This window comes from Haliotis cracherodii, unplaced genomic scaffold, assembly GCF_022045235.1.
Source record: "Haliotis cracherodii isolate W230 unplaced genomic scaffold, xgHalCrac1.p SCAF_15, whole genome shotgun sequence".
Classification (NCBI taxonomy): Eukaryota; Metazoa; Mollusca; class Gastropoda; order Lepetellida; family Haliotidae; genus Haliotis; species Haliotis cracherodii.
This window is the reverse complement of record NW_027266270.1, coordinates 8,636,073-8,652,430: the sequence shown is the minus strand read 5'-3', so window position 1 is coordinate 8,652,430 and position 16,358 is coordinate 8,636,073. Positions and strand designations below refer to the sequence as shown.

Genomic DNA, 16,358 nt, shown 5'->3' with positions numbered 1-16,358 from the left:
AGTAGTAGTAGTAGTAGTAGTAGTAGTAGTAGTAGCAGTAGTAGTAGTAGCAACAGTAGTTGTTTGTTGTGTCACGCCGTACTCAGCAATATTCGAGCTATATGACGGCGGTCTGTAAATAATCGAGTCCGGAACAGACAATCCAGTGATTGATATCATGAGCGTCGAGCCTGACCCGATCCCGTAGGTCGCCTCTTACGACAAGCAATGTCGCCTTGTACGGCAAGCATGGAGTATGGAGTTGACAGATCTAGAAACATTATCAAGATGAACCAGATTCGAACCCATGATCACAGTCAGCCTAAGGAACGCAACTCTGCATAGGGAATTGCAGTGTCTTAGACGACAGGGCCACCTGTTCCCCATTATTATCAAAAAGAAGAATGGACAACTCAATAGTTCAATCTCGAATGCAAAATGTAATAAATTGAGCTGTACAATTTCATCATGCGAGTTTGTTTTAACTATGCTCGTGAAAAGGTTTAAAGGAAGCCATTGACCGATACCCAAGGACACGCAATTAGGATCGATGACATGCATCAACCAAGTCAGCGAGCCTGACCACCCGATACCGTTAGTCGGGTATGGTGCTGACAAACCTAGAAACATAATGGTATTCGAACCCACAGTCATAGGTTTCTGGCGTGCACAAGGGACGCAACTCTGCACAGCGAATCGCGGCGCCTTAGACGATTGGGCAGCCCGTGCCACCTGCAACAGTTCAGCTTCGTATTGAAACAAAATACATTGGCCAGATTATATATACGCCCCACTCATAAAGTTTAAATTGCACGATATCCTCGGGAAATCCGAGAAATATGGTTTATCGTTCAAGATTGTATGTTCGTACGTGCTTCTAATAATACGGAATAATGTTGGTTTAAAAGTGCTAGCCCACTGAAACACCACGACGCAGTTTTACATGGACACCTTATTCGGTATACCGCCAAGCGCAAGGCAGGGTAGCAACAACATGATTTTGCATGACGCCGGCAGGGGATCGAATCACCGACCTTCCGCTCCCCGGAGGCGGTCTAGTTATTAAGAGTTTCAGGCTTTTTATTTATACTGAACAACAGAAGTTCCTGTGACATTGAATAAGATTAAATGCAAAGTTATGTTGTTTACCAAATCTGAAACGATTTCGGTTTGCAACAGATAAAAGACTCCTGTCAGTATTCAAATGGTTTAATTGCCATACTGACTACAGAAAATGCGTGATTTCATAAAAAAAAAACATGAACATGCCAAAATGTCAATTTACAAACCAATAGCGTGTGTGTCCACCTCTGGTTGCGATGCAAGCAACACATCTTCGTCTCATGGAATGGACCAGGCGTCGCACAAAGTCCTGTGGGACTGGAGCATGTTTCGAAGTTCCTGGAGTGTCCGTGGAACACGTGGTTGACGTCGATCCATCTCATCCCACATGTGCTCGATTGGTCTGAGATCAGGGGAGCGAGCCGGCCAGGGGATGACATTCACGTTGTTTTGTTGAAGAGAATCCTGAACAAGTCGAGCAATATGAGGCCGCACTTTGTCATGTTGAAAGGTAATGCCTGGGCCATGACGACGCAAAAACGGTTGAACAACAGGGTCGATGATCTCGTCGCGGTAGCGCTGTCCATTGAGATTTCCCTCTGCCACTATCAAACGGCTCCTCTATCTTTATGTAAGCCCACCCCATACCATAACGCTGCCGCCCCCGAACCAATCTTCTTTCATGACACAATGATTGACGTAACGTTCACATCGACGTCGGTACACTCGAATCCGTCCATCACTGTGGCTGAGGTGAAAACGAGACTCGTCAGTGAATAGAACTTGTCCCCACTCCATGGCCGTCCAGCGTAGACGCTGTCTGCACCACTGTAGACGTGCTTGACGGTGGTTTCCTGTCAAAATGGGACGTCTGGCGGGTCTTCTGGCGACAATCCCTGCACATCTGAGGCGACGACGTACGGTTTGTGAAGACATTCGTCGAATGCCAGGGATGCTTCTTGCAGCACTGCTGCTGGCTGGAATCTATTTCGTAGGTGTGTTGTTCGAATCCAGTTGTCTTGTCTTGGCCTACCACTCCGAGGATGGTCTCTGACTGCATTCGTCTGTTGCCAACGTTGCCATAAACACCAAATGGTGTTTCTGTGGACGTTAAATTGTCTTGCAACATCACGTTGACTCGATCCTGCTTCAAGCATAACAATGGCTCGAAGACGCTCATTTTCGGACAGGCGTGGCATTTCGTAATGTTGAATAATTGCGTATTTTTGTTGCTTTTCTGAGTGGTTGAGTATAGATCACATCAAGTTAACCAACAGCACATTGAGGAAAATAGCGTTGGCATGTGGTCCTGTGCATAGCGCACATGTCATGAACCGGTAGAAGCTAAGCAGTGCTGGCGGCGGAGAGTAGGTGGATTGGTGGCCGCGCTCTGCTCGCTTGACTCCTAGTGTCCTCCTCTACATCGAATCACAGGTTATGAAATGTGGTGTCTCCTTGTGTAAGTTTTGTTTGTTTGTATGTTGTTTAACGCCGCACTCAACATATGACGGCGGCCTGTAAAACATCGAGTCTTTACCATGAGCATCGATCCACCCAATTAGGATACAATAACATGCATCAACCGAGTCAGCGAGCCTGACCACCCTATTCTCTTAGTCGCCTTTTATGACAAGCACTGGTTGCTGAAGACTTATTCCACTCCGGATTTTCACGGGTCGCCTTGTGTAGGTAACTTCGTTCGAAATGTGTCTCCGTTCACCCTGCAGCGAATGGGTACCAGTTAGGATGAGACAGCAATGTGAACGCAAAGCCTAACTCCTAAAACGCAGCTTGGGTTGTATGATCCCCAGGAAGCTGAGAATGTAACTTGCGTGCACACTGATCCATTGAGTAATAATTGTGTAACCCTATGCCAAGTGTAAAGTTGCTTCCTTAACCCACAGTTAATCGGCATGTTAGCTGTTCCACCCGTTAACACAAATATCCAGTTTCCACAAGGAAGTCTAACCATGATAAATGACGTTATGACTATGACATGTACTCCGTGTTTACAGATAAGTCCATGTATATACATTTGAATTTAAATTGATACTGAAAGTCAAAAGACAGTATATCATTACAAATCGCATTAAACTATCAGGGAAATTTGACCGGAGCCTAGTTTCCCTGTGAAGTATAAAGTGACCATCCTCTATTTTAATAATAATTATTATTATTATTATTATGGTACGACCCGGAGGGCGTCATGGAAAATGATAAATACAAAACCCTTTGGAATATACAGCCTCAGACATATCCAGGCCAACAAACCTGATCTTTTCCTTTTTGATAAATCCAATGAAATCATTTATATCATTGGATTTTCAGTCCCTTTTGACAGTAATGTGATTGACAAGATTAAGCAAAAACTTGGCGAATATGCAGACCTCGCTTTCGAAATGTCACGCTTGCATCCCAAGTACCAAGTTGTCCCGACTCCCTATTGTTCTCGATGCCTTAGGTTTGGTACCTCCCAATCTGTTGACTGACATTGGGAGAGTGCCCGGGTTTGCTACCAGGAATACAGCCCTTCATACAATCTGGGTAATGGTGAAGGCTGCAGTGTTGGGGAGTCTTCACATTCTCCGAAAAGTTCTGGGTGGGATCGACTAGGCAGCGCTTCCTGGGAGAAGTCCCATTCGCTGTCTGGGCTGCGTGTAGAGGGAGGGGGGGGGGGGGAGGGGGCAAGGGACCTGAGCTGATGATGAGCCTAACCAGCCTGACTATGCCAGGATCACCCAAACCCTCTATAAAGCATTTATATGTTTTAATCTGCAAATAATAACGACAACAACAACAAACACGTTTCTGTGTGATGGATGGCAAAAATGATACCCAAGTCGCCAAAACATTTTTGAAAGTAATGATTAGATGGATTACTGACATTATGTTTCTTTTAAACATAAAAATAAGTCAAATACGTTTGGAACGAAACTACTTTATTATGCTTGATGTATGATACATGATAGAAAATAGCGTTAGTTCTGTACACTGTGCCTGACCACCCGATCCATTAAGTCGCCTTTTATAAGGTGAAGTGGGGTGAAATGGGGTTAGGCATGACGTTCAAAAGTCTTGCATTTATATAGCGAGGTGTGTGAGTGTGTGTGTGTGTGTGTGTGTGTGTGTGTGTGTGTGTGTGTGTGTGTGTGTGGCTGTCTGTACTTGTCCGGACTAATATCGGCTGTATAGTGCTAGCCCACTGAGATACCCCGCTGCAGTTTAACATGGATACCCCACTCAGCACACGGCTCCGAACCGACCAGTCCTTGTTTTAGACCCTCAATTTTGAGGGTCAAGAAGAGTAACAAGTACCATCTGTTAATTCATTCAGTATGACGCGGCCGGGGATCGAACCACCGACCTTTCGCTCTCCAGGCACACGCCTATCCACTAGACCACGGAAGCAGTCCCGCCTCTCGCGAAAAGCAAAGGCTGTTGGGGACTATATTCCTACTCGGAACCCACGGGTGAGAGAAAAGAAAGTACATGTAACTGCAACTGACACAACAAGCGTTCGCTCGTCACGCCGAAGACCCGGGTTCGATTCCCGACATGGGTACAATGTGTGAAGCCCATTTCTGGTGTCCCCCGCCGTGATATTGCCGGAATATTGCTAAAAGCGGCGTAAAACCATACTCACTCACTCTCTCTGACACAACAATTGCTCAGTGCGTTACCAATCTGGAAAACCCGTATAGGGGTTCACTGTATAGATCGTTCACGCCCTCGCAAATATATTTACAAGTATGAACAACGGCGTATACAAAAATACAAATGAAATGTTTCTACTTCCCTATTATTCGAGATAACATACAACCCCGTCAGTTGATCAAACGAACTCAATACACAAACTGAATATCTTCTTGAGATTAAAGTGACAAGGTGTGATTAGAGCCCCGTTTGTCCCGCTGGATCTTCATAATTGCGGACATTGAAAAAGCTTTAGAAATTGCTATTAGATATGTTCATATTGATGAGTACTATGCATTATTAATTTCAATTGAAAATAATGAGTCTCAATTATCACCTGAAACAAATTCCAGTTGGCGTAAAAGGTGTAATAAAAATCATGTTAACTGGTCATTGAAAATCATGAGTGTTTTGGACAAAACTACACTTTAAATGTATATGTAAGTACAGCTGTGTCTGCAGGGCTGATTTTATAGGCTTCCATGATTTGTTCTTTTAATATTTGAAGATATGCAAGTCTTTGACCAAACTGATTTTTCAACAAAAAATAATTTCTAAGGCAATATTATCGATAAAGATATATATATCCACTTTCAAAAGACCATGAGGACATAAATGACAGCTTATCACCGCCGGATGTAAGCCATCGTGAATATAAAACGTAATGGGTGTAAAAGGCAAAATAGTTGTGAATATTATAGAATTGGTCAATGAAAACCAGTAAAATGGTAAGCATGTCCCTCTCTGCCGGTGGCACCAACAATTAACACAATTAACACAAATTTGGTTAAAAAAGTAAGTGTTTGTTTGTTGCCTGGCGCCGGACAGAAACATCGTGAATTAAGAGCAGTTGTGAAATTGTCTAACTCTTATATCATGTATTGTATAATGGGCCGGTGGCCCCTTTACTGAAATCAAGCTCTCTCTCCTTCCAGTCGTGAATACACACATCGTCTTGTCCCTCTGGTGGTGCGTCGTCACTTGGTGCAGTGGAATGACAGTGAGAACACCAGTCCAAGAATCTGTTCGGAAGAGAGAGGTGTAAGTTGTGTTCATGTTTGTACATACAGAGACTACAATAAAAATATGCATTGTTGTTAGTGTGTTGTTTCAAACCGTACTGTATTATTCCTGAGCGGTGATGTAGCCTAGTGGTTAAAGCGTTCGCTCGTCACGCCGAAATCCCGGGTTCGATTCCCCACATGGGCACAATGTGTGAATAGGCGACTGACGGGATCGGGTGTCAGGTTCACTGACTTGGTTGATGCATATCATCGTATCCCAAACGCGTATATAGATGCTCATGGTGTCAATCACAGGACTTTCTGGTCCAGATTGGATTATTTACAGACCGCCGTTATATGGCTGGAATATTGCTGAGAGCAGCTAACAAACAAGAGATGTATGTTAACATCGTTTGAACTTACCATGACTTGGGCGAAACCGATGGAAAGTCCAGCCACTATAGTAGGGTATCTCATTAAGGTGTCTATACAGGTCTGTTAAAGTTTAAACAATCACACATACAATACAAACATGTTTGGTTATTCACATACTTCAATGTACCATGTAATAGGCTCCCTGCCTCTACTATTAATGATCTCTCCTACAGAAGCCAGCGATGAGATAATAATTAATTTCACATTGTTACATCTTCAAGGACTGAGATTACGGGAACAAACATTTTTTTCATGTTGGTTGGTTTGTTGTTTAACGCCGCACTCAGCAATATTCCAGCTATATGACGGCGGTCTGTAAATAATCGAGTCTGGACCAGACAATCCAGTTATTGATATCATGAGCATCGATCCATGCAATTGGGAGCGATGACCTGCATCAACCAAGTCAGCGAGCCTGACCACCCGATCCCGTTAGTCGCCTTTTACGACAAGCATAGTCACCTTTTCCAGCAAGCATGGGTTGCTGAAGACCTATTCTACCCCGGATCTTCACGGGTCTTTTTTTCTTCTTTTTTTTCTTTTCTTATTTTCATGTAAATGCTGGAAAAATATCATTTTGCCTCGGGATTTACAAAAATACAGCTGTTCGCCTCCTTCTTTCAGACTTCATTAAAATGAAAATGTGTTTTTGAAATAGCTGTATGTTTTGCAACTTCCCTAGGTAAGAGAGTTAATTGACTTTAAAAGTCCAGCTTCCAATAATCACACCCCCTACATAATGAAATGGCCAGCCCCTGACGTCAATTGATGATGACATTTTATGATTGGTTCACTGAAACAGGTGTTCGCGAAACAACATTGCGTTTTAGGTAAAGTCTGTTTACTAAATGATAAATATGTCTCAGTGTAAGTGTCCTTTCACTTAATCAACTATTCAGGGTTAAGACATGCGAATATTCCGGGGTAGAATAGGTCTTCAGCAACCCATGCTTCCTGGAAAAGGCGACTATGCTTGTCGTAAGAGGCGACCAACGGGATCGGGTGGTCAGGCTCGCTGACTTGGTTGATGTATGTCATCGTATCCCAATGGCGCAGGCTGATGCTCATGTTGTCAATCACTGAATTGTCTGGTCCAGACTCGATTATTTACAGACCGCCGTCATATAGCTCGAATATTGCTCGGTGCGGCGTTACACAACAAGCAAACAAATATTACAGGTGATAGTCACTTGCATTATAATCTACTAAAAAACTTCGCTACAACTGTAATAAAGAAGTTGATCATCCCTTTTGATAGAATTATGTTATCCTGGTGCACATGTTACAAACAGAAGGAATGAGGAATCTAAAATAATTCCATAGTTTTAATTTTAAAATAAGTTGGAAGAGACACGTAACAAATTCGCCAACTGACCTCCACATAGTCTTTGGTCCCATTGGAGCACTACAATAATATATATAATGCAGTAAACATCATGTTATTTCCACATGCGTATGTTGCTTGGAAAAGACATATTGGATTACTCTGGAACTGTTTTCAGCTTACCCATGCACGGGGGTTCACCAAAGTGGTAAACGTCTGAGACCTGCAAGAATCGGGCTTTTCAATTCTCCCACGTCAAGCTGACACGCCGTGATATTACTGAAATACTGTTCAAAGCGGCGTAAAACCCAACTCACTCACTTCCTCGATATTGATACAACCGTTGGAATTGATTAGCGTCTGTTATATATTATCATTCACAACATATAGTCAATGTTATATCAAGTCCGGACGATTATGATAATAGCCGATTATGATAATGGCCGTTTATGATAATGATGACACAAAACTCTAAAACGTTGTGTAAGTATATATTTGTATGATGGTTACAAATACCTTTTTCTGCAGGACCGTCGAAATTGAACTGTTTGTTTTCAGCGTCTCTCTAACCTCCAGTTCAATCTGTACAAGAACAAGAAGACATTACGTTATTCACAATGTACTCAGTGGTAGCCATACTGGTAGGAACATGCTATGTTGCGATGTTTGTAAAGGTGCCAAACACAGCAGTGAGAAAAACGTCAAAACAGTGTTTAAAGACATCAGTGTAATCATCATATTAAACACTATTTCTTTAGTACTGAAGATTTAGTTTGGCGACGTTTACATCGCTTTTTTGTTGTTGTTGTTGTTGTTGTTGTTGTTTAACGCCACACTAAGCAATTTTCCAGCTATATGACGGTGGTCTGTAAATAATCGAGTCTGGACCAGAAAATCCAGTGATCAATATCTTAAGCATCGATCCACGCAATTGTTTGTTTGTTTGTTTAACGCCACACTCAGCACTTTTTAAGCTATATGACGGCGGTCTGTAAATAATCGAGTCTGGACAAGACAATCCAGTGATTGATATCATGAGCATCGATCCACGCAATTGGGATCGATGACATCCATCAACCAAGTCAGCGAGCCTGACCACCCGATCCCGTTGGTCGCCTCTTACGACCAGTTTAGTCGCCTTTTACGGCAAGCATGGGTTGCTGAAGACCTATTCTACCTCGAATCATCACGGGTCGACATTTATATCTGTCAGACTAGGTAGCATGTACACTTATATATGGAATGCTCGTTTTTGAACAATTATCTGATATTGTCATCTTGCCGTCAAGTTTGTTTGTTTGTTTGTTGTTTAACGCCGCACTCAACAATATTTAAGCTATATGACGGCGGATTGTAAATAATCGAGTCTGGACCAGACAATCCATTGATTGATATCATGAGCATCGATCTACACATTTGGGATACGATGACATGCACCAACCAAGTCAGCAAGCTTACCACCCGAACCATTATGTCATTATTCCCACCAAGAGAGCTGGGGACAAATTCTCTCCCGAAATCCTCCTGGATTGTAACTGACATCACTACAATATAGCATTCCCTTTATCCGACTCTGCTGCCCTGAAATAATCTCGTTCGTTAGACCGCCTAATACGACGAATCAGCATTTCCATATAGCTGAGCCAAAAATGACACTCATTATTTGTTAACCTTTTCGGGGTGGGGTACCCCAGGGTTTCAAGCGTTCAATCGTCACGCCGAAGACCTGGGTTCAATTCCCCACATGGGTACAATGTTTGAAGACTATTTCTGGTGTCCACCGCCGTGATATTGCTAGAATAGTGCTAAAAGCGGAGTAAAGCTATACTCACTGATGCCTTTTTATCATGACGTTAAACTGTAATGTACCCGTAAAGATCCGGGGTAGAATAGGTCTTCAGAAACCCATGCTTGCCGTAAAAAGCGACTGTGCTTGTCGTAAAAGGCGACTAACGGGATCGGGTGGTCAGGCTCGCTGACTTGGTTGGTTCACGATCCGTGGATCGATGGTCATGATGTCAATCACTGGATTGTCTGGTCCAGTCTCGACAATTTACAGACCGCTGTCATATGGCTGGAATATTGCTGAGTGCGGCGTTAAACAACAAACACTCAAATAAACGGTAGTATTACTTACCTGGTCTTTGTAGTTGATTATAACAGCTCCAGTTCCCAGTAGGCCGGCGAAGATGATAAACAAGCTTATAGAGTACTGAAACATAAATACTCAGGTTACCCAAACACCACCACTGTGAAGTCAACACATGTCATTTGTTGTTGTTTTTGTTTTTTTGTTTGTGTGTTGTTTAACGCCGCACTCAGCAATATTTCAGCCACATGTCATTACTAGAATCATATACGCCATATGTTTCTCGGCAGGATGAAGGACTTTTGTCCTTGCCGTATGCTACTTGTTGTTTGTTTGTTTGTTTTGTTTGTTTATTGTTTAACGCCGCACTCAGCAACGTTCCTCCTATATGACGTCTGACTGTAAATGATCGAGTTTGGACCAGACAATCCAGTGATTGACATAATGAGCATCGACCGCCGTCATATATAGCTGGAATAATGCTGAGTGCGGCGTTAAACAACCATTTGCGTGGATCGATGCGCATGATGTCAATCACTGGATTGTCTGGTCCAGACTCGATTATTTACACAGCCCGCCGCCATTTGCGGCGGTAAACAACAAACAAAAGAAACAAAATTCTCTTCACCTGCATCGCACTAAAATGTCAAATGAGGTCGAATATACTTGCTCATGTTCCCGAGAACTGCTAACATTGAATGTCATGTCACACTTTAATTTTACATCCACACCTCGTGTTATAGTGTAGCTGTTTGTTCAGAACGCCGCAAACCCGTGAAGATTCCGGTATAAATAGGTCTTCAGCAACCCCTGCTTGCCGTAAAAAGCGACTATGCTTGTCGTAAAAGGCGACTAACGGGATCGGGTGGTCAGGCTCGCTGACTTGGTTGATGCATGTCATCGATCCCAATTACGTGGATCCATGCTCATGATGTCAATCACTGGATTGTCTGGTCCAGACTCGATTATTTACAGACCGCCGTCATATAGCTGTAATATTGCTGAGTGCGGCGTTTAACAACACACAAACGAAACCAAAGTTAACGCCGCACTCAGCAAACCTTTGCTATATGACGACCGGTGCTACTATTTTCAAATCTGAAACAATCCTTCATATAAGAAATTATGCAGATACATTTGTCTAAACATTATCAAACATCGACCTTTACTCACCCCAAGGAGACGACACGGGTTTTCCTTGATGGTTCCATGACATCCGATAATTCCGACGATGACGATGGCAAAACCCCCAGCGATAAGCGTGCCACCTACAATCTTCAGCACTTCGTCATCTTTAATTTCAGTATATCTCACATCTGGGTCAAAGATTGAGACGAGGATCCATATCCCAAAACCCACGATTGCCATCCCATGAAGCTGAAAATGCAAGGATTTGTTTTGTTTTGTGTGTTTGTTGTTTAACGCCGCACTCAGCAATATTCCAGCTATATGACGGCGGTCTGTAAAGTAATCGTGTCTGGATCACAGACAATCCAGTGATAGACATCATGAGCATCGATCCTCGAATTCCAACATATGGCAAGGACAGAACCAGATATTGCAAGGGACCGACCATTTGATATTTGAACAAAGAATTTAAAAAATTGTCTGCCACAAAAGTCTCAATTAAAAATTCCAGCCCCATCCACCACTGATTTTCAATGATCCATTTACATAATTTTTCCACCGCTATTTTCCTTTTGTTTGCACCAGTCGTGAAGATCCGGGGTAGAACAGGTCTTCAGCAACCCATGCTTGCCGTAAAAGGCGACTATGCTTGTCGTAAAAGGCGACTAACAGGTTCGGCTGGTCAGGCTCGCTGACTTGATTGATGCAGGTCATCGATCCCATTGTGTGGATCGATGCTCATGATATCAATCACTGGATTGTCTGGTCCAGACTCGATTATTTACAGACCGCCGTCATATAGCTGTAATATTGCTGAGTGCGACGTTAAACAACAAACAAACAAACAAACAAACATGTTATGTACAGGTAGTTCTAGGGATACTAGTACACTCATGGGTGTTGTTGCTAAATATACACGGGCATTCGTTGTTATTTATGAAACTTCTGTTTAAGTGTTGCATTATTGTTAGTTCATTTGAAATTATAAAGTTTGCAACCAGAGCAATTGAATCTGACACAGGGAAGAATTAAGTCAGGAAATATGAATACTTTAAGAATATTCATAGTTTCTGACGCAAATACTTCCGTGTGACTGTTCGAAATAATTTTGATGTATGAGCTCAAACAATTATCGGTTATAGATTTAGACTTGTAAAAATAATGTATTATTTCTCAAGAACCGTCTGCCCTGAAACTGTCCTTTATTTAACTTTATGTACTCGCCAAGCCATTTATAGAGTGTAATATTGGTACAGGAATCAAGTCGTAGTCACCCTGGTCAAGTCGTAGTCACCCTTGTCAAGTCATAGTCACCCTGGTCAAGTCCTGGTCACCCTGGTCAAGTCCTAGTCACCCTGGTCAAGTCATAGTCACTATGGTCAAGTCATAGTCACCCTGGGCAAGTCCTGGTCACCCTGGTCAAGTCCTAGTCACCCTGGTCAAGTCCTGGTCACCCTGGTCAAGTCATAGTCACCCTGGTCAAGTCCTGGTCACCCTGGGCAAGTCATAGTCACCCTGGTCAAGTCCTGGTCGCCCTGGTCAAGTCATAGTCACCCTGGTCAAGTCCTGGTCACCCTGGTCAAGTCATAGTCACCCTGGTCAAGTCCTGGTCACCCTGGGCAAGTCATAGTCACCCTTGTCAAGTCCTGGTCGCCCTGGTCAAGTCATAGTCACCCTTGTCAAGTCCTAGTCACCCTGGTCAAGTCCTGGTCACCCTGGTCAAGTCCTGGTCACCCTGGTCAAGTTATAGTCACCCTGGTCAAGTCCTGGTCACCCTGGTCAAGTCCTGGTCACCCTGGTCAAGTCCTAGTCACCCTGGTCAAGTCCTGGTCACCCTGGTCAAGTTATAGTCACCCTGGTCAAGTCCTGGTCACCCTGGTCAAGTCCTAGTCACCCTGGTCAAGTCCTGGTCACCCTGGTCAAGTCATAGTCACCCTGGTCAAGTCCTGGTCACCCTGGTCAAGTTATAGTCACCCTGGTCAAGTCCTGGTCACCCTGGTCAAGTCCTAGTCACCCTGGTCAAGTCCTAGTCACCCTGGTCAAGTCATAGTCATCCTGGTCAAGTCCTAGTCACCCTGGTCAAGTCCTAGTCACCCTGGTCAAGTCCTAGTCACCCTGGTCAAGTCCTGGTCACCCTGGTCAAGTCCTGGTCAAGTCCTGGTCACCCTGGTCAAGTCCTAGTCACCCTGGTCAAGTCCTGGTCACCCTGGTCAAGTCATAGTCACCCTGGTCAAGTCCTGGTCACCCTGGTCAAGTCCTAGTCACCCTGGTCAAGTCCTAGTCACCCTGGTCAAGTCCTAGTCACCCTGGTCAAGTCATAGTCACCCTGGTCAAGTCATAGTCACCCTGGTCAAGTCCTTGTCACCCTGGTCAAGTCCTAGTCACCCTGGTCAAGTCCTAGTCACCCTGGGCAAGTCCTGGTCACCCTGGTCAAGTCCTAGTCACCCCGGTCAAGTCCTAGTCACCCTGGTCAAGTCCTGGTCACCCTGGTCAAGTCATAGTCACCCTGGTCAAGTCATAGTCACCCTGGTCAAGTCCTGGTCACCCTGGTCAAGTCCTAGTCACCCTGGTCAAGTCCTGGTCACCCTGGTCAAGTCATAGTCACCCTGGTCAAGTCAAAGTCACCCTGGTCAAGTCATAGTCATCCTGGTCAAGTCATAGTCACCCTGGTCAAGTCGTAGGGTTCATGTTCAAGCTAAAACAGGTTAACTTTCACAGATGTGGCATCTACTAAAGCATTAAGATATAACCATTAAATCTTCCCTCCCTACCCAGTATTTTAACTGGTCTAACCTATACTTTCTTAAAATGATCCTTAATCTGCCCATTTGTCACTTCCTATATTTTTGTGTGACCCCCATCCCCCACCCCCCCATCCCCCATCCCCCACCCCCCACCCCCTACTCCCCACCCCCACTTCCACCGCTACATGTGGGATGGCCTGCTGGCTATGTCAACCAGAGGTAACGTATATACTTTGTGTGACGAGAGTGTATAATCAGTGTTACTAAAACCTTACTCACCCACAACAAAAAGTTGAACGCAAGCAGCAAATACTTCACCCGAGTGTGACATAATCCTGTTCTCATGGTTCCAAGCACAGTCACAGTGTAGGCAACCAAAAGGGCGCTTCTAGAATGTCACTCTTGTTCACAGCATTGACAGAACTTCAAGATCAACCCAACACACTGATTTGAGATACGCAAAGTATTCTATGCGCTGACGCACAAAACGAAAGTACGATAGCGTCAAACAGGAAAGTCGTACTTCAATTATTTCCGGGTTTTAATTTTGCGAAATGGATCAGAAGACAATCAAGGAGTTTCCCCAATATGAAATGCGTTACATAGGTCAAATTAATGGCTTGACCATTTTCAAAATTAGGTATTGAGATTTATGATCAGGCAGTCGTTGTTATTATTTATCTAGCAAAACAAAACATTTCGTAATTAAAAACTACATTTGTATTCAGGTCGTGTGTTGGTTTCGCTATTGAAATATCATGTTGTATTTGTATCTGACTTCCTCATCACTTCGATGCATTTGATTACTGTTAATGTCTTTCCTTGTTATTCGATATGTATTATCATTTACTTCCCATTATTTTGAAAATGCTGATTCTCTAGTCATTGAAATTGATGCTGATTACGTATAAATCAAATGTTCACGTGTAGGCGTGACTGAATCCGGTTTTAAGTTGGTTGGTTGGATGGTTGGTTGGTTGTTTAACGCCGCACTCAGCAATATTCCAGCTATATGACGGCGGTCTGTAAATAATCGAGTCTGGACCAGACATCCAGTGATTGACATCATGACCATCCATCCACGCAATTGGGATCGATGACATGTATCAACCAAGTCAGCGAGCCTAACCCCTAACGCCGCACTCAGCAATATTCCAGCTATATGACGGCGGTCTGTAAATAATCGAGTCTGGACCAGACAATCCAGTGATTAATATCATGAGCATCGATCCACGCAATTTGGATCGATGACATGTATCAACCAAGTCAGCGAGCCGTAAAAGGTGACTATGCTTGTCGTGAAAGGCGACTAACGGGATCGGGAGGTCAGGCTCGCTGACTTAGTTGATACATGTCATCGATCCCAATTGCGTGGATCGATGCTCATGATTCAATCATTGGATTGTCTGCTCCAGACTCGATTATTTACAGATCGCCGTCATAAAGCTGGAATATTGCTGAGTGCGGCGTTAAACAACAAACAAACAAACACACAAACAAACAAAATCATCCATTTTTCACCACTATTTTACATTTTACGCCCTTATGGAATCTGATTCGGGAGATAATCGAGACTGGTTATTTTCCGGTGTTGACCTTATGTTTTTCCAGATGTGCACTGGTTCGTCACCAAGATCTTGCTGTGAGGGATGCCAACGGACGAGACGGTTGAGTGAAATATCACAATGGCTAAGGAAAGAAGCAACAGAACCGCTTCCTCCATATGTACCATATGTATATAAACAATCATTTATTGAATCGGTTCCTGTATTAATTTTCAAACGAACAGATTGATTTATGTAGACAGAGTAATATGCTCACATTGTTAAAATACATCCCCGATATCGAGTATCTAAATACTGTTTTGTAATGGTTTTATGTCACCAGCGTCGAATTGCTTGCGCCTGAGGCGAAAGACACGCACGCACGCACGCACGCACGCACGCACGCACGCTCGCGCACACACACACACATACACACAATTTCAGTGAGTGTTTACATCCCTGCTTTGTATTCTGATAGCATAGACGAATACAATGACCATAACAATGAAGATATGAAGTACATGTTATTTTATTTGTATATTATGTTTACATTGTTGAGTGCTGACACAATACATCAATTATGATATTAATCAGTTATTTGTAGAGCTGGTGTAAGGGTTCAGTCAAACATTCAGGATTTTTACTTCCGTCCTTGATAGGAACATTCCCGATTACAATTTGTCAAAAGTCTGATCAAGATCCTGTGATTTGTGGCGGGAAATTCACAAACAATCAGATATTGTTCAGGAAGCGTCAAGATTCAGGCGTTTTCAGCCGAATTCGTCCCGATTCTCCCGTTCTCAGTCCGAATCTGATCCGATTTGTATCTTCCGCATGGTAAAAAAACGACAGAATCTGTACCGACAGCGTCCCGATTCTACCGAATGCGATCCGACATAGATCAGATAGTGAACCGACAAAGACGGTTCGCATTCGGCATGATCTGGACGCAATCTGGACTCAATCGACAAGAAGCGGCAATGAACAATTCTTGCCCGTTCATCACCACAGCGTCCCGATCCATAGGACACCGTCCAGGCAACACAGGACATTGTTACGATTTTGATCCGATGCAAGGGAATCAGGCTTCACACATCGTGCTTCAGCAATATTCCAGCTATATGACGGCGGTCTGTGGATAATCGAGTCTGGACCAGACATTCCAGTGATTGATATCAATCCACGCAATCGTAGCCTCATGCACTCCCTCCGTAATTTCTATGATACAGTGAAACCTCGTTAATCCGGAAGGTATCGTTTTTAACGAAATCGTCCGGATTAACGAATTTCCGGATAATAATTGGTTAGCAGTTATGTCAATTGACCTTATCAAAGGCCTTCCTAACAGTACTTGTC

The 16,358-nt window shown here is 43.6% G+C and overlaps 1 protein-coding gene across 1 annotated transcript; it reads right to left on the bottom strand.

Moving 5' to 3' along the window:
• Window positions 1-3,975: 3,975 nt before the first annotated feature.
• LOC139461777 (tetraspanin-8-like) lies at window positions 3,976-13,907 on the bottom strand. The gene is made up of 7 exons (XM_071243237.1): window positions 13,738-13,907; window positions 10,760-10,963; window positions 9,635-9,709; window positions 8,014-8,079; window positions 7,549-7,578; window positions 6,162-6,233; window positions 3,976-5,756 (listed from the first exon to the last, which is right to left on the bottom strand). Exons 1-7 carry the CDS (start codon window positions 13,801-13,803, stop codon window positions 5,712-5,714), a joined length of 558 nt encoding a protein of 185 aa, XP_071099338.1. The 5' UTR covers window positions 13,804-13,907; the 3' UTR covers window positions 3,976-5,711.
• Window positions 13,908-16,358: the final 2,451 nt, after the last annotated feature.

Excerpts from the sequence above, each read along its gene's own strand:
- LOC139461777 (XM_071243237.1), bottom strand. The coding sequence starts at position 13,803 with ATGAGAACAGGATTATGTCACACTCGGGTGAAGTATTTGCTGCTTGCG. Across the intron at positions 10,964-13,737 it reads CGTTCAACTTTTTGTTGTGG|CTTCATGGGATGGCAATCGT; the intron begins GTGAGTAAGGTT and ends TTGCATTTTCAG. Across the intron at positions 7,579-8,013 it reads CGACGGTCCTGCAGAAAAAG|TGCTCCAATGGGACCAAAGA; the intron begins GTATTTGTAACC and ends ATATTATTGTAG.